Source organism: Vanellus vanellus, assembly GCF_965231255.1.
Source record: "Vanellus vanellus genome assembly, chromosome: 30".
Taxonomy (NCBI): Eukaryota; Metazoa; Chordata; class Aves; order Charadriiformes; family Charadriidae; genus Vanellus; species Vanellus vanellus.
The window spans coordinates 61412-74983 of NC_138935.1; the positions used below are offsets into that span (position 1 = coordinate 61412).

The window sequence follows — 13572 nt, forward strand, 5'->3', positions numbered from 1 at the left end:
TTGTTCACTTTGAGGGTAGTGGATCACTGGAACAGGCTGCCCAGAGAGGTTGTGGAGTCTCCCACTCTGGAGACGTTCAAAACCCGCCTGGACGCTGTCCTGTGCAACCTGTTGTAGGTGACCCTGCTCTGGCAGGGGGGTTGGACTAGATAATCTCCAGAGGTCCCTTCCAACCGTGACTATTCTGTGATTCTGTTATTCTGTGGTGGTTTTGGCTGGGATAGAGTAAATTTTCTTGCTCCCAGATCCAGAAGCCACAGGTGCGGGGGCTTGTCATGGTGGGTGCGTTTTGAGGTAAAACAGGACCAATTGTGTTCAGGAACTTCGCGTTTTAGCTAAGCCTCTTCTTACTGCTGAAAATTAACTGCACACTGTGCAGGCACTCATGTCCCGGTGAGAAGCACAGCGGGGGGTGAGACGGGGTTTGACGGGGTCGGGTGTGAGAAATTTATGGAGACATTGCTAGGCAGCTCCCAGAAGCTTGACTTTCATCCCCTAACCTATCCTTCCCTTGGTGCTGCTGTGACTCTGCAGCCATTCCTCTGCCCTAGAGCCCTGCCTGAGGCCATTGCTCTGTCCCACACCCATTTCTGCACAATTTGGCACTCAGCAAACTTCCACGGGGGGTTCAGGACACAATGCAGAGCACTGCCACGGTCCCAGTGGGCTTTGCGGAATTGAGCCATTCCTGTTGTGTGGCCAACGGGAAGGGGCTGTGCACCTCTCCTAAGTGTCGTCGTTGTCTTGGCAGCATCGCTTGCGATGGGCCAAAAGAGGAGGTGGGGTGGAAGGAATTTGATGCAAAGCATGATTGGCTTGGAGAAATGAAGCAGGGTGATAAGGACTGTCCCTGTTTGGACTGTGGGGTGCCCCCACCTTGTTAAGCATGCCGTCTCGCCGTCTCCTCCGCAGGCTGCGTTTGCGTCAGCAATGGCATCTGAAGTGCACATGCCGGAGCCTGTCTGCCTCATAGAGAACAGCCAGACGAAGAGGCTGGTGGTGCATCAGGAGGCCCTGCAGGTGCTGTCGGAGATCACCCAGCCTGTGGTGGTGGTGGGCATCACAGGGCTGTACCGCACTGGCAAGTCCTACCTCATGAACAGGCTGGCTGGTCAGAGGAAAGGTGAGGGAGGTCCCGGCCCCGGCTGGCCAAGGTACCTGGGTTTCCCCCTCTCTATGTAGCACTCTGGAGAGCTGTTCGTCCTCCCCACAGGTTTCTCGCTGGGCTGCGGCCTGCAGTCCCACACCAAAGGGGTCTGGATGTGGTGTGTACCTCACCCCTGCCAGCCTGGACACACTCTGGTGCTGCTGGACACTGAAGGGCTGGGCGACGTGGAGAAGGTGTGGCAGAGGCGGAAGCTGCCTTTGTGCATTCCCAGCACTTGGGAAGCTCTTGAGGGCCCAGCCACGGGGACCAGAGTGCAGGTGTTCCCACCACCGGTGGAGGCCTTCAGCCTGTGTGCTGGGAAGAGCCGGCGGCCACGGGGAAGGCGGTTGGGGTAGACGAGGTGCCAAATTCCTCTGCTTCTCTGGCAAAGAGCAGCAGAACGGGAACGAGGAGCTCAGGGAGCACTTGGATAGAGGTGTGGTGGCACCCTGAGAGTAAAGAGTTGAGGATAACGCGGCTGCAGAAAGATATGGGGGTGGCATGGGGGTGGATGTCTCCAAACACTGGGCTTGCCATGGCATGTTGGTTAGGGGTGCTCAGGGTCTGGGGCTCTGGGGTTCTGCTCAGACTTTGGGAGTGTTGTTAACAAGAGCCATGGGTTCTTGTTCCAGGGCGACACCAAGAACGACACCTGGATCTTTGTGCTCACCTTACTGCTCTCCAGCACCCTGATCTACAACAGCAGAGGCACCATTGACCAGCAGGCCATGGAGCAACTTTAGTATCCTTGGTGGGACAGCAGCACCAGGGATGCCTTCCTCTGCCTGTATGGTGGGCAAGGGCTTGACAAATGCTACTTCCTCCAACAGTGGCAGAACCTTCTGGTGGTGCCCAGTGATGTGCTTTGAGTCCTCAGGAGTGCCATGTGGTAGAGCTGAGGGCTGAGGCTTTTTCTCCCTCCTCCTTCCGGTGGTTCCCTGCAGTTGTCTGTCCCCGCAGAGTCTCCCCTCTTGCCCAGGAAGTGCTGGGGGCTTGCAGGATGGCGATGCCCCTGCCTTCAGAGCAGAGCTCCCTCTTTCCTTAGCCAGCTCCCTAGCTATGTGATGAAGCTGTCCGAGCATGTCAAGTTGAAAGCAGCACCCGAGCAGAGTAACGATAAACGGAAGGATTCCGAAAAGTTTGTCTCCTTCTTCCCAACGTTTGTCTGGACTGTCCGGGATTTCACGCTGCAGATGGAGGTGGATGGGAAGGAAATCTCTGAGGATGACTACTTGGAGAAGGCACTGAATTTAAAGGCTGGTAAGGGAATGGTGCTGTGCTGCTGGAGACGTCCAGCCCCAGACTCAGCGGCATTTCAGGGTAAGTCAAGAGCAGCCCAAGCCCAGTGAACTTGCTCCGTGTCCCCTTACCCCACAGGTAACAGCCCAGAGATCCAGCGCTACAATGAGCCCCGGGAATGCATCTGCAGGTTCTTTCCAAATCGCAAGTGCTTTGTTTTTGAGCAGCCAGCCCACAAGAGGGACCTGGTCCGCTTGGAGGAGCTTCAGGATCATGAGATCAATCCTGAATTCCAGCAGCAGGTGGAGAAATTCTGCAGGCACATCTGGGAGAAGTCTTCACCTAAGACCATCCCCGGTGGCAGCATCATAACAGGGACGTGTGAGTACAGCTGTCCAGAGGATTGGGTGGCCAGCAGCTCCTGGCACTGTGTCTGGGGAGGGGTCAAATGCAGAGTGAAATGATGCCAGTGGGGAAAGGGAGAGGTATTCTGCTGGCTGCTGTGCCTGCCTCTGGATTTGGAGGTTCTGGGTGTTGGAGGCGGGTGGGAAAGAGTTTGGAAGAGAAGTTGAGGCAGGCTCTGGCAGGGAGGCAGCAGGGATATGGCAGGAGCCGGGGCCGAAGGGGAGCCTGGGTTGTGTTGGGGCTGCCGATCTCTCATCCTCGGTCGTCCTTGGCAGTGCTGGGGAAACTGGCAGAGGCCTACGTGGAGGCCATCCAGAGCGGGTCAGTGCCATGCCTGGAGAGTGCGGTGCTTGCCCTGGCCAAGATTGCAAATGCAGCGGCAGTGGAAGAGGCTGTGAAGTTGTACCAGGATCTGATGGATCAGCGGGCGCAGCTGCCGACGGAGACCGTTGAGGAGCTCCTGGATCTGCACAGCCAGTGCGAGTGGGAGGCACTGGAGCTGTTCCAGAAACAGGCATTCAAGGATGACATCTGCCATTTCCAGGCAGATCTTACAGTAGGTGCTCCCCAGCCCAACCCTGATTCCCCCAGGGACATGCTTCCCCTCTCCTGCTGACTAATTCTTGTCCCTCTGTTTTGTGAAGCCTGTGGTCCCTGGCATGCTCTCTGCTCCTGGGCACCTTGGCGCAGAGATGTCCATGGGTGCACAATGCCCTCCCCATCTCTCACCTGCCAGCTGATTACCCCACAGATGGAGATCCCAATTTCTTTGGCAACAGGGCTTGATTTTTGCCTAGAATGAGAGCAGCAGCCGCAGCTCAGCCTGGGCTGATGCCTTTGCTCTGCATCTTTCTGGACAGAGCCAGGTGGAGGCCATCAAGGCGACGTTCTGCAGGGCCAACGAGGAGGTGTCCCGTCTCAGTTGCAAGGCTGCTCTCTGGAACCTCTACCAAGACATAGACAAAAACATCAGTGCTGGTGTCTACAGTGTGTCAGGGGGTTATGAGCTGTTCAAAGCAGACCAGCAGGCACTGTTGGAGAAATATTGGGAGCTGCCTGGCAAGGGGGTGAAGGTAGGCACAAGAGCAGCTCCCCTTCAAGGGGAGAGGCTCCACGTCCCATCCCCTTCCCCCAGGAAACCTTTTCACCCCTGCTGCTCTTTCTGCCCCCGACTCCTCTTCTACTGTACTCCTGCAGGCTTATGCTGTCCTGCTGGAGTTCCTCCCGCGCATAGAGGCTCTGGAAAAAATCATCATCAACATCCAAATCTCCCTGGCAGAGAAGGACAAGGAGCTGAAAAGTAACTTCTGGGGGGCAGAAATGTCACTGCCTGTCGAGGGACAAGCTTGGTGGGGGGGACAAGAGTAGTCCTTGGGAGCTTGGGGGCTCAGCTCCCGCCTTTGCAACACCTCTGTTTCTCTGTCACCAGGTGCGCGGGAGCAGTATGAGAGAGCTCAGAAGGAGTGGGAGGCCGAGTGGAAGAGGATGAACAGAGACCGTGTATTTTCAAATGTCACACATTTCGTGTTTCCCCTTATGCAAGGATTGATATCTTTACTCTTACTCCTGTTGTAGCCAAATACGACGCTGTGTTTAGTACCCACGTAGAAGTCTGTTACAGTTTGAAAGCCTTTCCTGCAAGACGCTTGCTATAGAGTAGGGAAGTGACCTCCACGTTCGCTTGTACTGCACTGTAGACCTGAAGGCACGGGGAACGTCTACAGCCAGGGTGGCCTGGGGCACAGAAAGGCCATAATGCCCGGAGGGCGGTCGGGGAGCATTTTGCCATGCTCAGAACATGTCCCTGGGGATCTAACACACCTCTTCAAGAGACCTCCTCAGCAGGGCTGTGGGAAACACGCCCGAGAGAGCTTGAAGCCCACTAGCTGATATCCTAGGCTGGCACGTACTGCGGCAGCGTGAAGGAGCGCGGAGGTTGTGAGTAGAGCAGGAATCCCCGTGGTGGGCGCTACCTGGTTTGCTTGGCATCGGTCCGGAGCAGAGGGACCCAGAAGGAGTGAGCCCGTGACCCAGGGAGCAGTGGGTGAAAGCCATCCTCTGCTCCGTAGCTCTTCCCACCCTGGTCCTTCGTGAGGCTCTTCTCCCTCTGAAGCGGTGAGGAAGTTGTCCCCAGAGGGCGTGCTCTCTGCTCGCTCACCACATCTGCATGCTGCTGCCTCTTGTCTCTCTTGACCCAAGAGATCCCCAAGTGCCCCTTCCTGAGAGTGTCTGGGGTGGTACAGCAGGAGGTGGCTGCTGTACAGAGGGTTCGTGGTAGGTGTCCCCCCCATTGTACTGGTGTTGGCTGGGAGAGAGTTAATGTTCTGCTTAGATGCCGGGGTGGTTGTGTGTTTTGGATTTGTTGGTGTCACCCCCCTGTTTTAGTTGTCACCGAAGCATGTCTGCACCTTTTCTGTTTCTCAAACACCAGGGAGTAGGTGGGGGGTGGGCAAGGAGTTGGGAGGGGACACGGCGGGGACAGCTGACCCCAACTGACCAAAGCGATATCCCGGACCATATGAGCCTGTGCCCCAGCAATGGAAACCGGGGGAAAGCGGGAGGGAGGGGGGATGTTTGGAGTTACGGCGTTTGTCTTCAAAGTCACCGCTACGCACGATGGAGCCCTGCTGTCCTGCAGGTGGCTGACTGCCTGCCGATGGGAAGTGGAGAATGAATCCCTTCTTTTGCTTTGTTTGCACAGGCACCTTTGGCTTTATCTATTAAACTGTCTTTATCGTGAGCTATGAGTTGTCTCACTTTCACCCTTCCCATTGTCTCCTCCATCCCCCAAGTGGTGTGGGGCTTAGCTGCCTTCCGGGGTCAACCCACGACACCCATGGGCAAAGGGGTGTCCCTCTTCCCTGCAGGGAATGAAATGTTCACCTGCAGCATGAGAAGAAGCAGGGACACTAACCGTTGCAGTAAGGTGAAGGAGTAGAGGGTTTTGAGTTCTTTCTGGACAGAGGGGCTGCTCCCAAGGCAGTCACCCCCGCCACGCCAGAGGCACTAGCCCCTGGAAAGACTTTCCTGCGCTGTGGGCACTCCATCCCTGCAGGGGAGGTCTGCCCGTGAGAGAGGAAGGTCTGCAGAGCACAGCCCCTGCTCACCCAGCAAGGTCCTGGGGAAGCTCCCGAGGACAAAGCCCAGGCTCTGCTCCTCCACAGGCTCCTGTGCCGGTGCTCTTTGCCCTCCTGAGCCCCCACACCGTGAGACCCTCCCTTGCCACACTCTAGTCCTGGGAGCCGTCCCACCACATAGAACCATAGGATTGCTGAGGTTGGAAGGGACCTTGAAGAGCATCAAGTCCAACCACTAAGCTACCCTGACAAAACCACTTCTAAATCATGTCCCCAAGTACCACGTCTACCCCTTTTTTAAACACCTCCAGGGATGGCGAAGCCACCCCCTCCCTGGGCAGCGCATTCCAATGTCTAATAACCATTTCAGTGAAAAATGTTTCCTCATATCTAGTCTAACCCTCACCTGGCATAACTTGAAGCCTTTTCGCCCAACACTGCCTAACACTGCCAAGTCCACCAATGAATCAGGTCCTTAAGCGCCACACCCACATGTCTTTTTAAGACTCCCAGGCCCTTTTCTGCCAGTCAGCTTTCCAGCCATACTGCCCCAAGCCTGTAGCACTGCCTGGGGTTGGTGTGACCCGAGTGCAGGACCCGGCATTTGGCCTTTTTGAACCTCATACCATTGGCCTCGGCCCATCAGTCCGGCCTGTCCAGATCCCTCTGTAGAGCCATCCTACCCTCAAGCCGATCAACACGCTCGCCGAGCTTAGTGTCATCTGCGGACTTACTGAGGGTGCATTCGATCCCCTCATCCAGATCATTGATAAAGATATTAAAGAGTACCGGCCCCAGCACCGAGCCCTGGGGAACACCACTTGTGACTGCACACCAACTGGATTGAACACACCAACTGGATTGATTCCTGGAGAGGCTTTGGGGACTTCTCCATCACGGTGACACGGAGGCGCTTCCTTGTTACACACAAGTGCTGGAGGTGTCCTGATTAAGGTCTCCTTTATTGATTTTTCAATCCCTTCCTGTCACATCACCCCGGAGCTTTGCTCATCGATCCTCTCTGCCACTCCCTCACACGCTGCTGGATGCCCTCCTCCTCTCACCCTTACTTCAAAGCCTCCCTTACAAGGTCAAAGATTCATTTGCCCCATTGGGGCAGTGGATCCCATCTCTGCCAGGCACACACTGATCTGCATACAGGGTCCCGTGGTGGCTGAGCCCCAAACCCCATCACCAACACCAAGTCCTCAGCCAACTGTTGACCCACATGAGCAGTGCTCTCCTCCTCACAGCCTTTGTCTTGGGGCCAGCAGGCATTGCCTCCAAGCCATGCAGACCTGGTGTGTGGTATGAGTTGAGTTGCCTTCAGGCTTTGCCTCTGAAAGGAGAGCGCCCCAAAATATCTCCCTGAGGCAGACTGCGGTGAGCTGATCTGCTGATCTGTCCTCCCAGTCAGGATCTCTTCCTCCTGCAAAGCAGGTGCACAGGGTCCAGCTGTGCCCTGCTGTTGGCAAATGAGCATGGTCCTCTCAACCCTGTTTGCCTTCTTCCTGAGGAGAAGCAGCTCCAGCACCTTACTGTCAGTGAGGTCATAAGTGAGCTTCACAACACACCACCCTCTCAGGAGAAGTTCCTTCAGTCAGAATATCATCTCTTGGCAGAGTTCCACATCCTGAGGAAGCGGGACGCTCTGTGAAAGTTCAGCAAGCGCAGCATGAGCGATCGCGGGTGAATGTTTGTAGCCCTGTGGGAGTCTGTTAAAGGGGTATTGTCTTCCTTCCCAAGGAAGAGCCAGTTTCTCTTTATCCTCCTCCGGCGAGGGCACCGTAAAGAACATATCTCCGACATGGAGCACGGCCATCCAGGGGTGTGTGGCTGCCTGGAGCGTGGCTATTAGAGCTGCACTAGCGGGTACGCAGCCATTAGCAGAGATGTGTCGGCACAGCAATACTCGATTACATATTATTATGCTGATAATTAAGTCTCAGGTGCCATCTCCCACCCGGTTTCAGACTGGCCAGAGGGGTGAATTGTACAGGGGGTGGGGCAATAATGTGCCTTTTTCCTGAGTCTGTTATGACATGCGAAATTCCATTTCCTGCTGCAGCAGCAATCGGATCCTGCAGTACACTGGTGATTTCTGGGCTGTGCAGAGTGCACGCACTGTAGCCTCCCAATTCCTACCGGGGTTGGTCTCGGTGCTTGTCCCGAAGGACCACGCGCCACAGTCTGCCAGGCACCAGTTTCGTCCCGTCAGCACATCAAAACCCTAAATATTTTCATTGTGCTTTTTAACTGCTAAGTCAGTAGATGACATGTGCTTCTCTTCCGGAGAACATAAACAAATTTTCACAGTTTGGCAAATAACACTTCCTCCGTTTACCCTGGGAACTTTAACTCTTTGATGTCTGGGTCACATACCCAGCTTCTCGGCATCCCTGAATGAAGAGGAAGGATCACCGCCCACCACCTGCGGGCAACACTTTGTCTAAAGCGGCCCAGGATCAGCCATGACCTTTTCCTTGCCTTCAACTTGTATTTTCTTTTTCCCTCTTTTGCCCCTCCAGAGCTCTTTCCTTTGATCACCCCCACGCCTTCGCATACAAACAGCCCTCCCCTGTTAAACCTTCCCTCACTGGGCCCGCTTTGCCTTGGTTTGTCCCCTCATTTGGTGTTTCTGGGATGGTCACCATGGTAGTACCTACCGTGGCTTGCAATTTCATTGAACTAGTATCTCCTCCTTTCATTTCTTATCTGCCCTGCCCTATAATTTCCTCATGCTGTGACCTTCTTAGGGATGCCACAGATCAGTGGGCCACCAGCACGCTGACACTAACAGTTGGCACAACGCAGCTTCACTCCAAGTAGACCTTGAGAAACTCAGGAATTTGGCCAACTGAGACGTCAAGAAGTTTTCAAGGAGGCAGAATCTTCGGCTTTTGATGGTCTGACCTTCTACATTAGGGAGCAAAACAACCCCTCTTAAAGCAAGGCAGGCTTCTACCGGAACTGGATGAGCAGCAACCTGGAGGAGAAGGGCCCGGGCATTACAGGGCAGTGGTGCTAACCCTAGCTATGGGCATGTGCACATTAGTCTGCACTGGGAGCAGTGTGGCCACCATGGCCAGGGGAGTTATCAACCCCCAGCCCGCACTCAGCACGTGTGGGGACACATCTGGAATAGTGTGGCCTCATGTGGGCATGCCTTTTCTGGAGGAGTGGGGAGGAACTGGAGCGGGCCCATAAGAGGTCTGCCAAGATGAGGTTAAAGGCCATGTGTGGGAAAGCTGAGAGGTGGGGACCTCATTGGCCTGGTGAAGTGGAGGCTCAGGAAAATAAAGTAGTGGCCTGAGAAATCTTGATGGTTACTTCCAGAGACGATCGCATGTTTTTTGGTGGAAAGAAAAAGAGCATGAGAGAGGAAAACCCCAAGAAACTGCAGTTCTGGAAGTCCAGATGGGTGTGAGGAGACAGAAATGTCAGTTGAAGGAGGGTGGTGTTTTGGCACAACAGTTCGCTCAGAGGCAGTCTGGGTTAGCAGATGATTTTGTGTTTGAAGGAACAGCCAGTGAGGATGGAGAGATGTCAGTAAAGGTAGGGACATGCCGAGGTGAGAACAAGTTTGGTGTCATTTTGGTGTCTTCATGCTCTGGTCAAAGCCAGGATGTTTGCCAACCCTTATCTTTTTACTTGGCTCTTCTCAGGACTCCCCAGTCTCTTCAAGGGTACACGCATATCTGCTCAAGGTCAATTTTAAGCTCGCATTCTGATCCCTCGGACCAGCCAAAGTTTCCCACAATTCCCCCTTTTTGTATTTGTGCTACAAATGCCGCCCCCATCACCTGCTGCAGAGCCCTTTGCAGCAGGGAGATGAGACATGGCACCATCACTAGCACAACTACAACTATCAACAGTATTATTAATCCTGCTTTGACCATTGAAACCAGCCATCCCGAGAGTCCCCAGTTTTGCAAACGGTGATCAAAAGAGAAGAACCTGTCTTCTTCCTTTAACTTTTTCCTTCATTCCATTAACTCTTGTAGGCGTACATGAACAGATTGAGAATGGTCTGATAAGTTCATGCAGCACAGCCCATCAAAATCTTGACAGCCATGACCTTGAGCCAGCAACAAAAAATCTATTGCAGCTCGATTCTGCAGTCTGGCATGTCTAACTGAGTCTACATCTAGTAGTAAACTACTTAAAGCTGAAGATGTAGCATTAGATCGCTTGGCCAGCCAACACTCAAGCTTCTTAAGCGTAGCAAGCGCTTTAGCTGACGCCACTCCGGGGGCTAAAAAGGATGCTGCAATTATTTCTCCAGGGTTCATGGCACTGAGGCCATGTTGCCACCTTGCACACCGTGGGGAGGCTGGGAGGTGTTGAACTGTTGTCCTTGGCATCCTGGCATCACACCCCACACATCCCAGGAAGAGCCCTGAGCCGTGTGGGATGGACAGGATCTCTCTTCTGAGGGCCTGGGGTCAGGGCTTGGCATTTGGCGTGATAAAACACACCAAGGCTTTACTCAGCACCAGAGCCACCGCTGCTTGACCCGTGCCTGCCTGTCATCACTGCCTCCAATTTTCTACTCTAACGAGTCCGTGGGGAGGCTGTCTTTGAATTGGCCCTCAGTGGGGCTCATTAATACTCCAGGAAACTTCAGCATTTCCTTCTGGCTCCTTGAGCAGATTGTGCAATCTCCTCTCAGCACTGCAGGTCCACGGACTCAGCACCAAAACCACCATGGGGCTCATTCCAAGGCAGAGAGCCCTCGTGTGCCTGGTCTCTTCCCATAATGTTCTTCAAGTCTTCAGCAGCTAAATGGAGAGGTTTCAGGAGGGTAGTTAAAGGGGAAGTTTTCAATGACTACTTAATGAAAAAGTAGATATACTTTTTAAAGTAATTTATTTTTTTCTTTTCAGTGATAACAGCATTATAGAACTGGTATTGACCCAGAGGGTCACCTAAGCTGATATGGGCAGGTAGGAGAAGCAGTCCCTTGACACCAGACACTCGATGGACATCCTTGCTCCTCACCTCCCCAGCCCCTCCATTTCTCTCATCGGCCCCCTGGGCCTTGCATCACTTCTCCTTACAGCAGACTTCTCCACTGAAGGCTGCAGCTGGATGTTACAGCACCTTGCCACCAATTCCCTCCTGCTCTCCTCAGAGAACTGCCACAGGAGCACTTCTCCTCATTCACAAAAAACAAAAGCCACACATGATGCAATTCGATAACCTTCAAAACACTCTCCTTTTCCACACGCCATATCCAAGCTGCACCTCACGAGGGCCACCTTCCACAAGGGATATCTGCACAAGAACTGTTTTAGATAGAGTTAGGAAAGGATAGATAGAAACATAATTAAGGATATGTGTCAAGAGTTCATTACATTTCTCAGAGATGGGGCAATTTTCTAATTCCCTGAAGCTCAAAGCAGCAACCACATAGTTTGGAGGCATCTGAGTGACCAACGAGCCAGGGGAGGGGGAAACCTGGAGAGCCATGGGAAGGGTATGTGTCGAGATAGACTGCTGAAAAGATGCCCTCAGGCTAGGTCACTTAATCAGGAGAGGTGGGAACACATGAAAGGTGAGGGAGAAGAAACTCACAGTGGAGTAGACAGAGTAGCTGCCATGCAAGTAGAGGGGAAGATCAATACTTCTCCTATGAATAATGCACTTCCGGGACATTCCCTTTCTGACATGGTGGGAAAACATGGTGATTTCATTAAAAGTACTCAGTTGTTTTGACTGATTAATAATGTTGAAAAAAAATGCGCACCTTTCCAGGCAGACCTCAGTGGCCTGACCATAAACATCCAGTGCCTTTCTTGGAGGCCCGACTGGACCTGAGGTGTTTGCCTGGGATGGGCAGGTATTGCAGAGCATTTTAGAGCCCCTCTGGAGCTGCAGGTGGAGGCTGGGCAGGGGGTCCTCACCATGAATACAAGGCCTGTATTGAGGAGTCCTGTCTGGGGTCCATTCCCCTCATTCCCAAAACACACGTCTCAACTTCAAGTAGGAAAGAAAGTGAAGGGGCAGAGAAGCAGACTGCAGGGGTGGAGAAATCCCAGCCCGGGAAAGCCCAGGTTTTCTCCCTACATCTCTGTGCGCAGCCAGACAAGGCACGTGGAGGTGGTTCAAGCTGACTGCAATGAGTTTCAGGAGTAACACACAAAGGTCTTAGGCAGTGCCTCCCAGGCTGCAGTTGCAGTGAAGAGGGAGGAGGAGGAGGAGGAGTTCCCATGCCTTGCACTGCATGGCCACGTAGGTACAGGAGGACTCATGACCCATAAGCATCAGGAACACAGCCAGAGATCATAGGATCATAAGACACCTCAGGTACGAAGGGACCTCAGGAGGTCTGCAGTCAAACAGGTCAGAAAGAGGGTCAGAACGTGTTCTTCAAGGCTTGATCCAGTCGTAGTTTGAAATCCCCCAGGGACACAGACGGCACAGCCTCTCTGGGTGACCTGTTCCAACGGTGCACTGAGTCCATGGAGAAAAAGTGTTTTCTTTTCTCCAGGCTGAAGCTCTTCTCTATCACCTTACGCTCACTGCTTTTTGCCCTCTCAACATGCTCCCCGGTGGAGACCGTGGCTCTGTATTCTCCGTAACCTCCTCGTAGGTACTGGTAGGCTGCACTGAGGTGCCCCTCGGCCTTCCCTTCTCCAGGCTGGACAAGCCCCGCTCCCTCAGACTCTTCTCATAAGTCAAGTGCTCCAGCCCCTGACCATCTTGGGCACCGTTTGCTAAACCCACTCCAGCTTACCACCAACATTCTACCTGTACTGGGGATGAGAAATCTGGATGCAGTTACCTGCACAGTCCCTTTCCTCGCTCTCCTGGCCATGCTCCTGGTCAGACAGCCCAGGACACTGGTGGCCTCCCTTGCTTTGGGGCACAAGGCTGCCTCCTCTCCAGATCACTGACCACCAAGACCTTCTCCACAGAGCTGCTCCCCACCCAGGCCGCCCCCTCCCTATTCCACTGCCAGGGTCTGTCCCCTGCAGGGGCAGAAACTGGCATTTGTCCTTGAGGCATCCCATGAAATTTCTGCCAAGATGGGCTCTCCTCCTCCTTCAGCCCTCTCTTTCAGCACAGAGCCCCTCCTTTGCTCTTCTCCAGGGACGTCCCTTCTCCAGAGAACCTTTCCCCATGGCAATGTGCCTGTGCTGACCTGGCTGGACACTCCTGGCCCTCCCCATTCTCCCCACACAGCCCTGAGAGGGTGGTGCGGCTCTGCAGAGTGAGCAGGCTGTGGTGACCAAAACCAATGCGCAGACAGTCCAAGGCAGAGCCCTTCTGAGCATTCACCAACTCCTGGGCCAGAGGTCACCCACAGGTGAAAGCTCAGCCCAGGCCTTCCCCAACACATCACCCCATGCCCTCCACCCCCGAGCCCATGCAGAACCCAAGCACAGCAGCATGGCCTTGGAGGGGCAACCTCTTCAGACGGTTCTCCACTTCAGCTGGGGAAGAAGAGTCCAACCTCCAGACACTGGAACTGAGGAAATCCCCTTTTATTAGAGAGATGTGACACAGGAGAGCAGCTGTACCATCATGCCACAGACATGTACAAAGACCTCTGCCTCAGACAGACTGGGCTCATGACACTGGAGAAGTGGAGTGGATGCAGATACTCCTGGCCAAACATGATGATCACAGACCAAATGCCCAAAGGCGAGGTGGTTCCTGAGATGAACTGGAAATTGCTGGTGAAGAGACCTGGGCAGC

General features: G+C 53.9%; 1 protein-coding gene and 1 long non-coding RNA gene across 2 annotated transcripts; both read left to right on the top strand.

Annotated features, from left to right (window-relative positions):
- Positions 1–902: 902 nt before the first annotated feature.
- On the top strand, positions 903–3864 carry LOC309682581 (guanylate-binding protein 1-like; the record flags this gene model as incomplete). The annotated part of the gene is made up of 7 exons (XM_082496694.1): positions 903–1123; positions 1214–1341; positions 1780–1889; positions 2205–2407; positions 2525–2767; positions 3067–3347; positions 3652–3864. Coding segments are annotated over exons 1-7 (1371 nt in total), but the record flags the coding sequence as incomplete, so codon positions are not given.
- A 123-nt stretch (positions 3865–3987) lies between these two features.
- On the top strand, positions 3988–5531 carry LOC309682566. Its single transcript, XR_014270131.1, has 2 exons — positions 3988–4091; positions 4221–5531. It is a non-coding gene; the product is annotated as an uncharacterized lncRNA (long non-coding RNA).
- The last annotated feature ends 8041 nt before the right edge of the window (positions 5532–13572 follow it).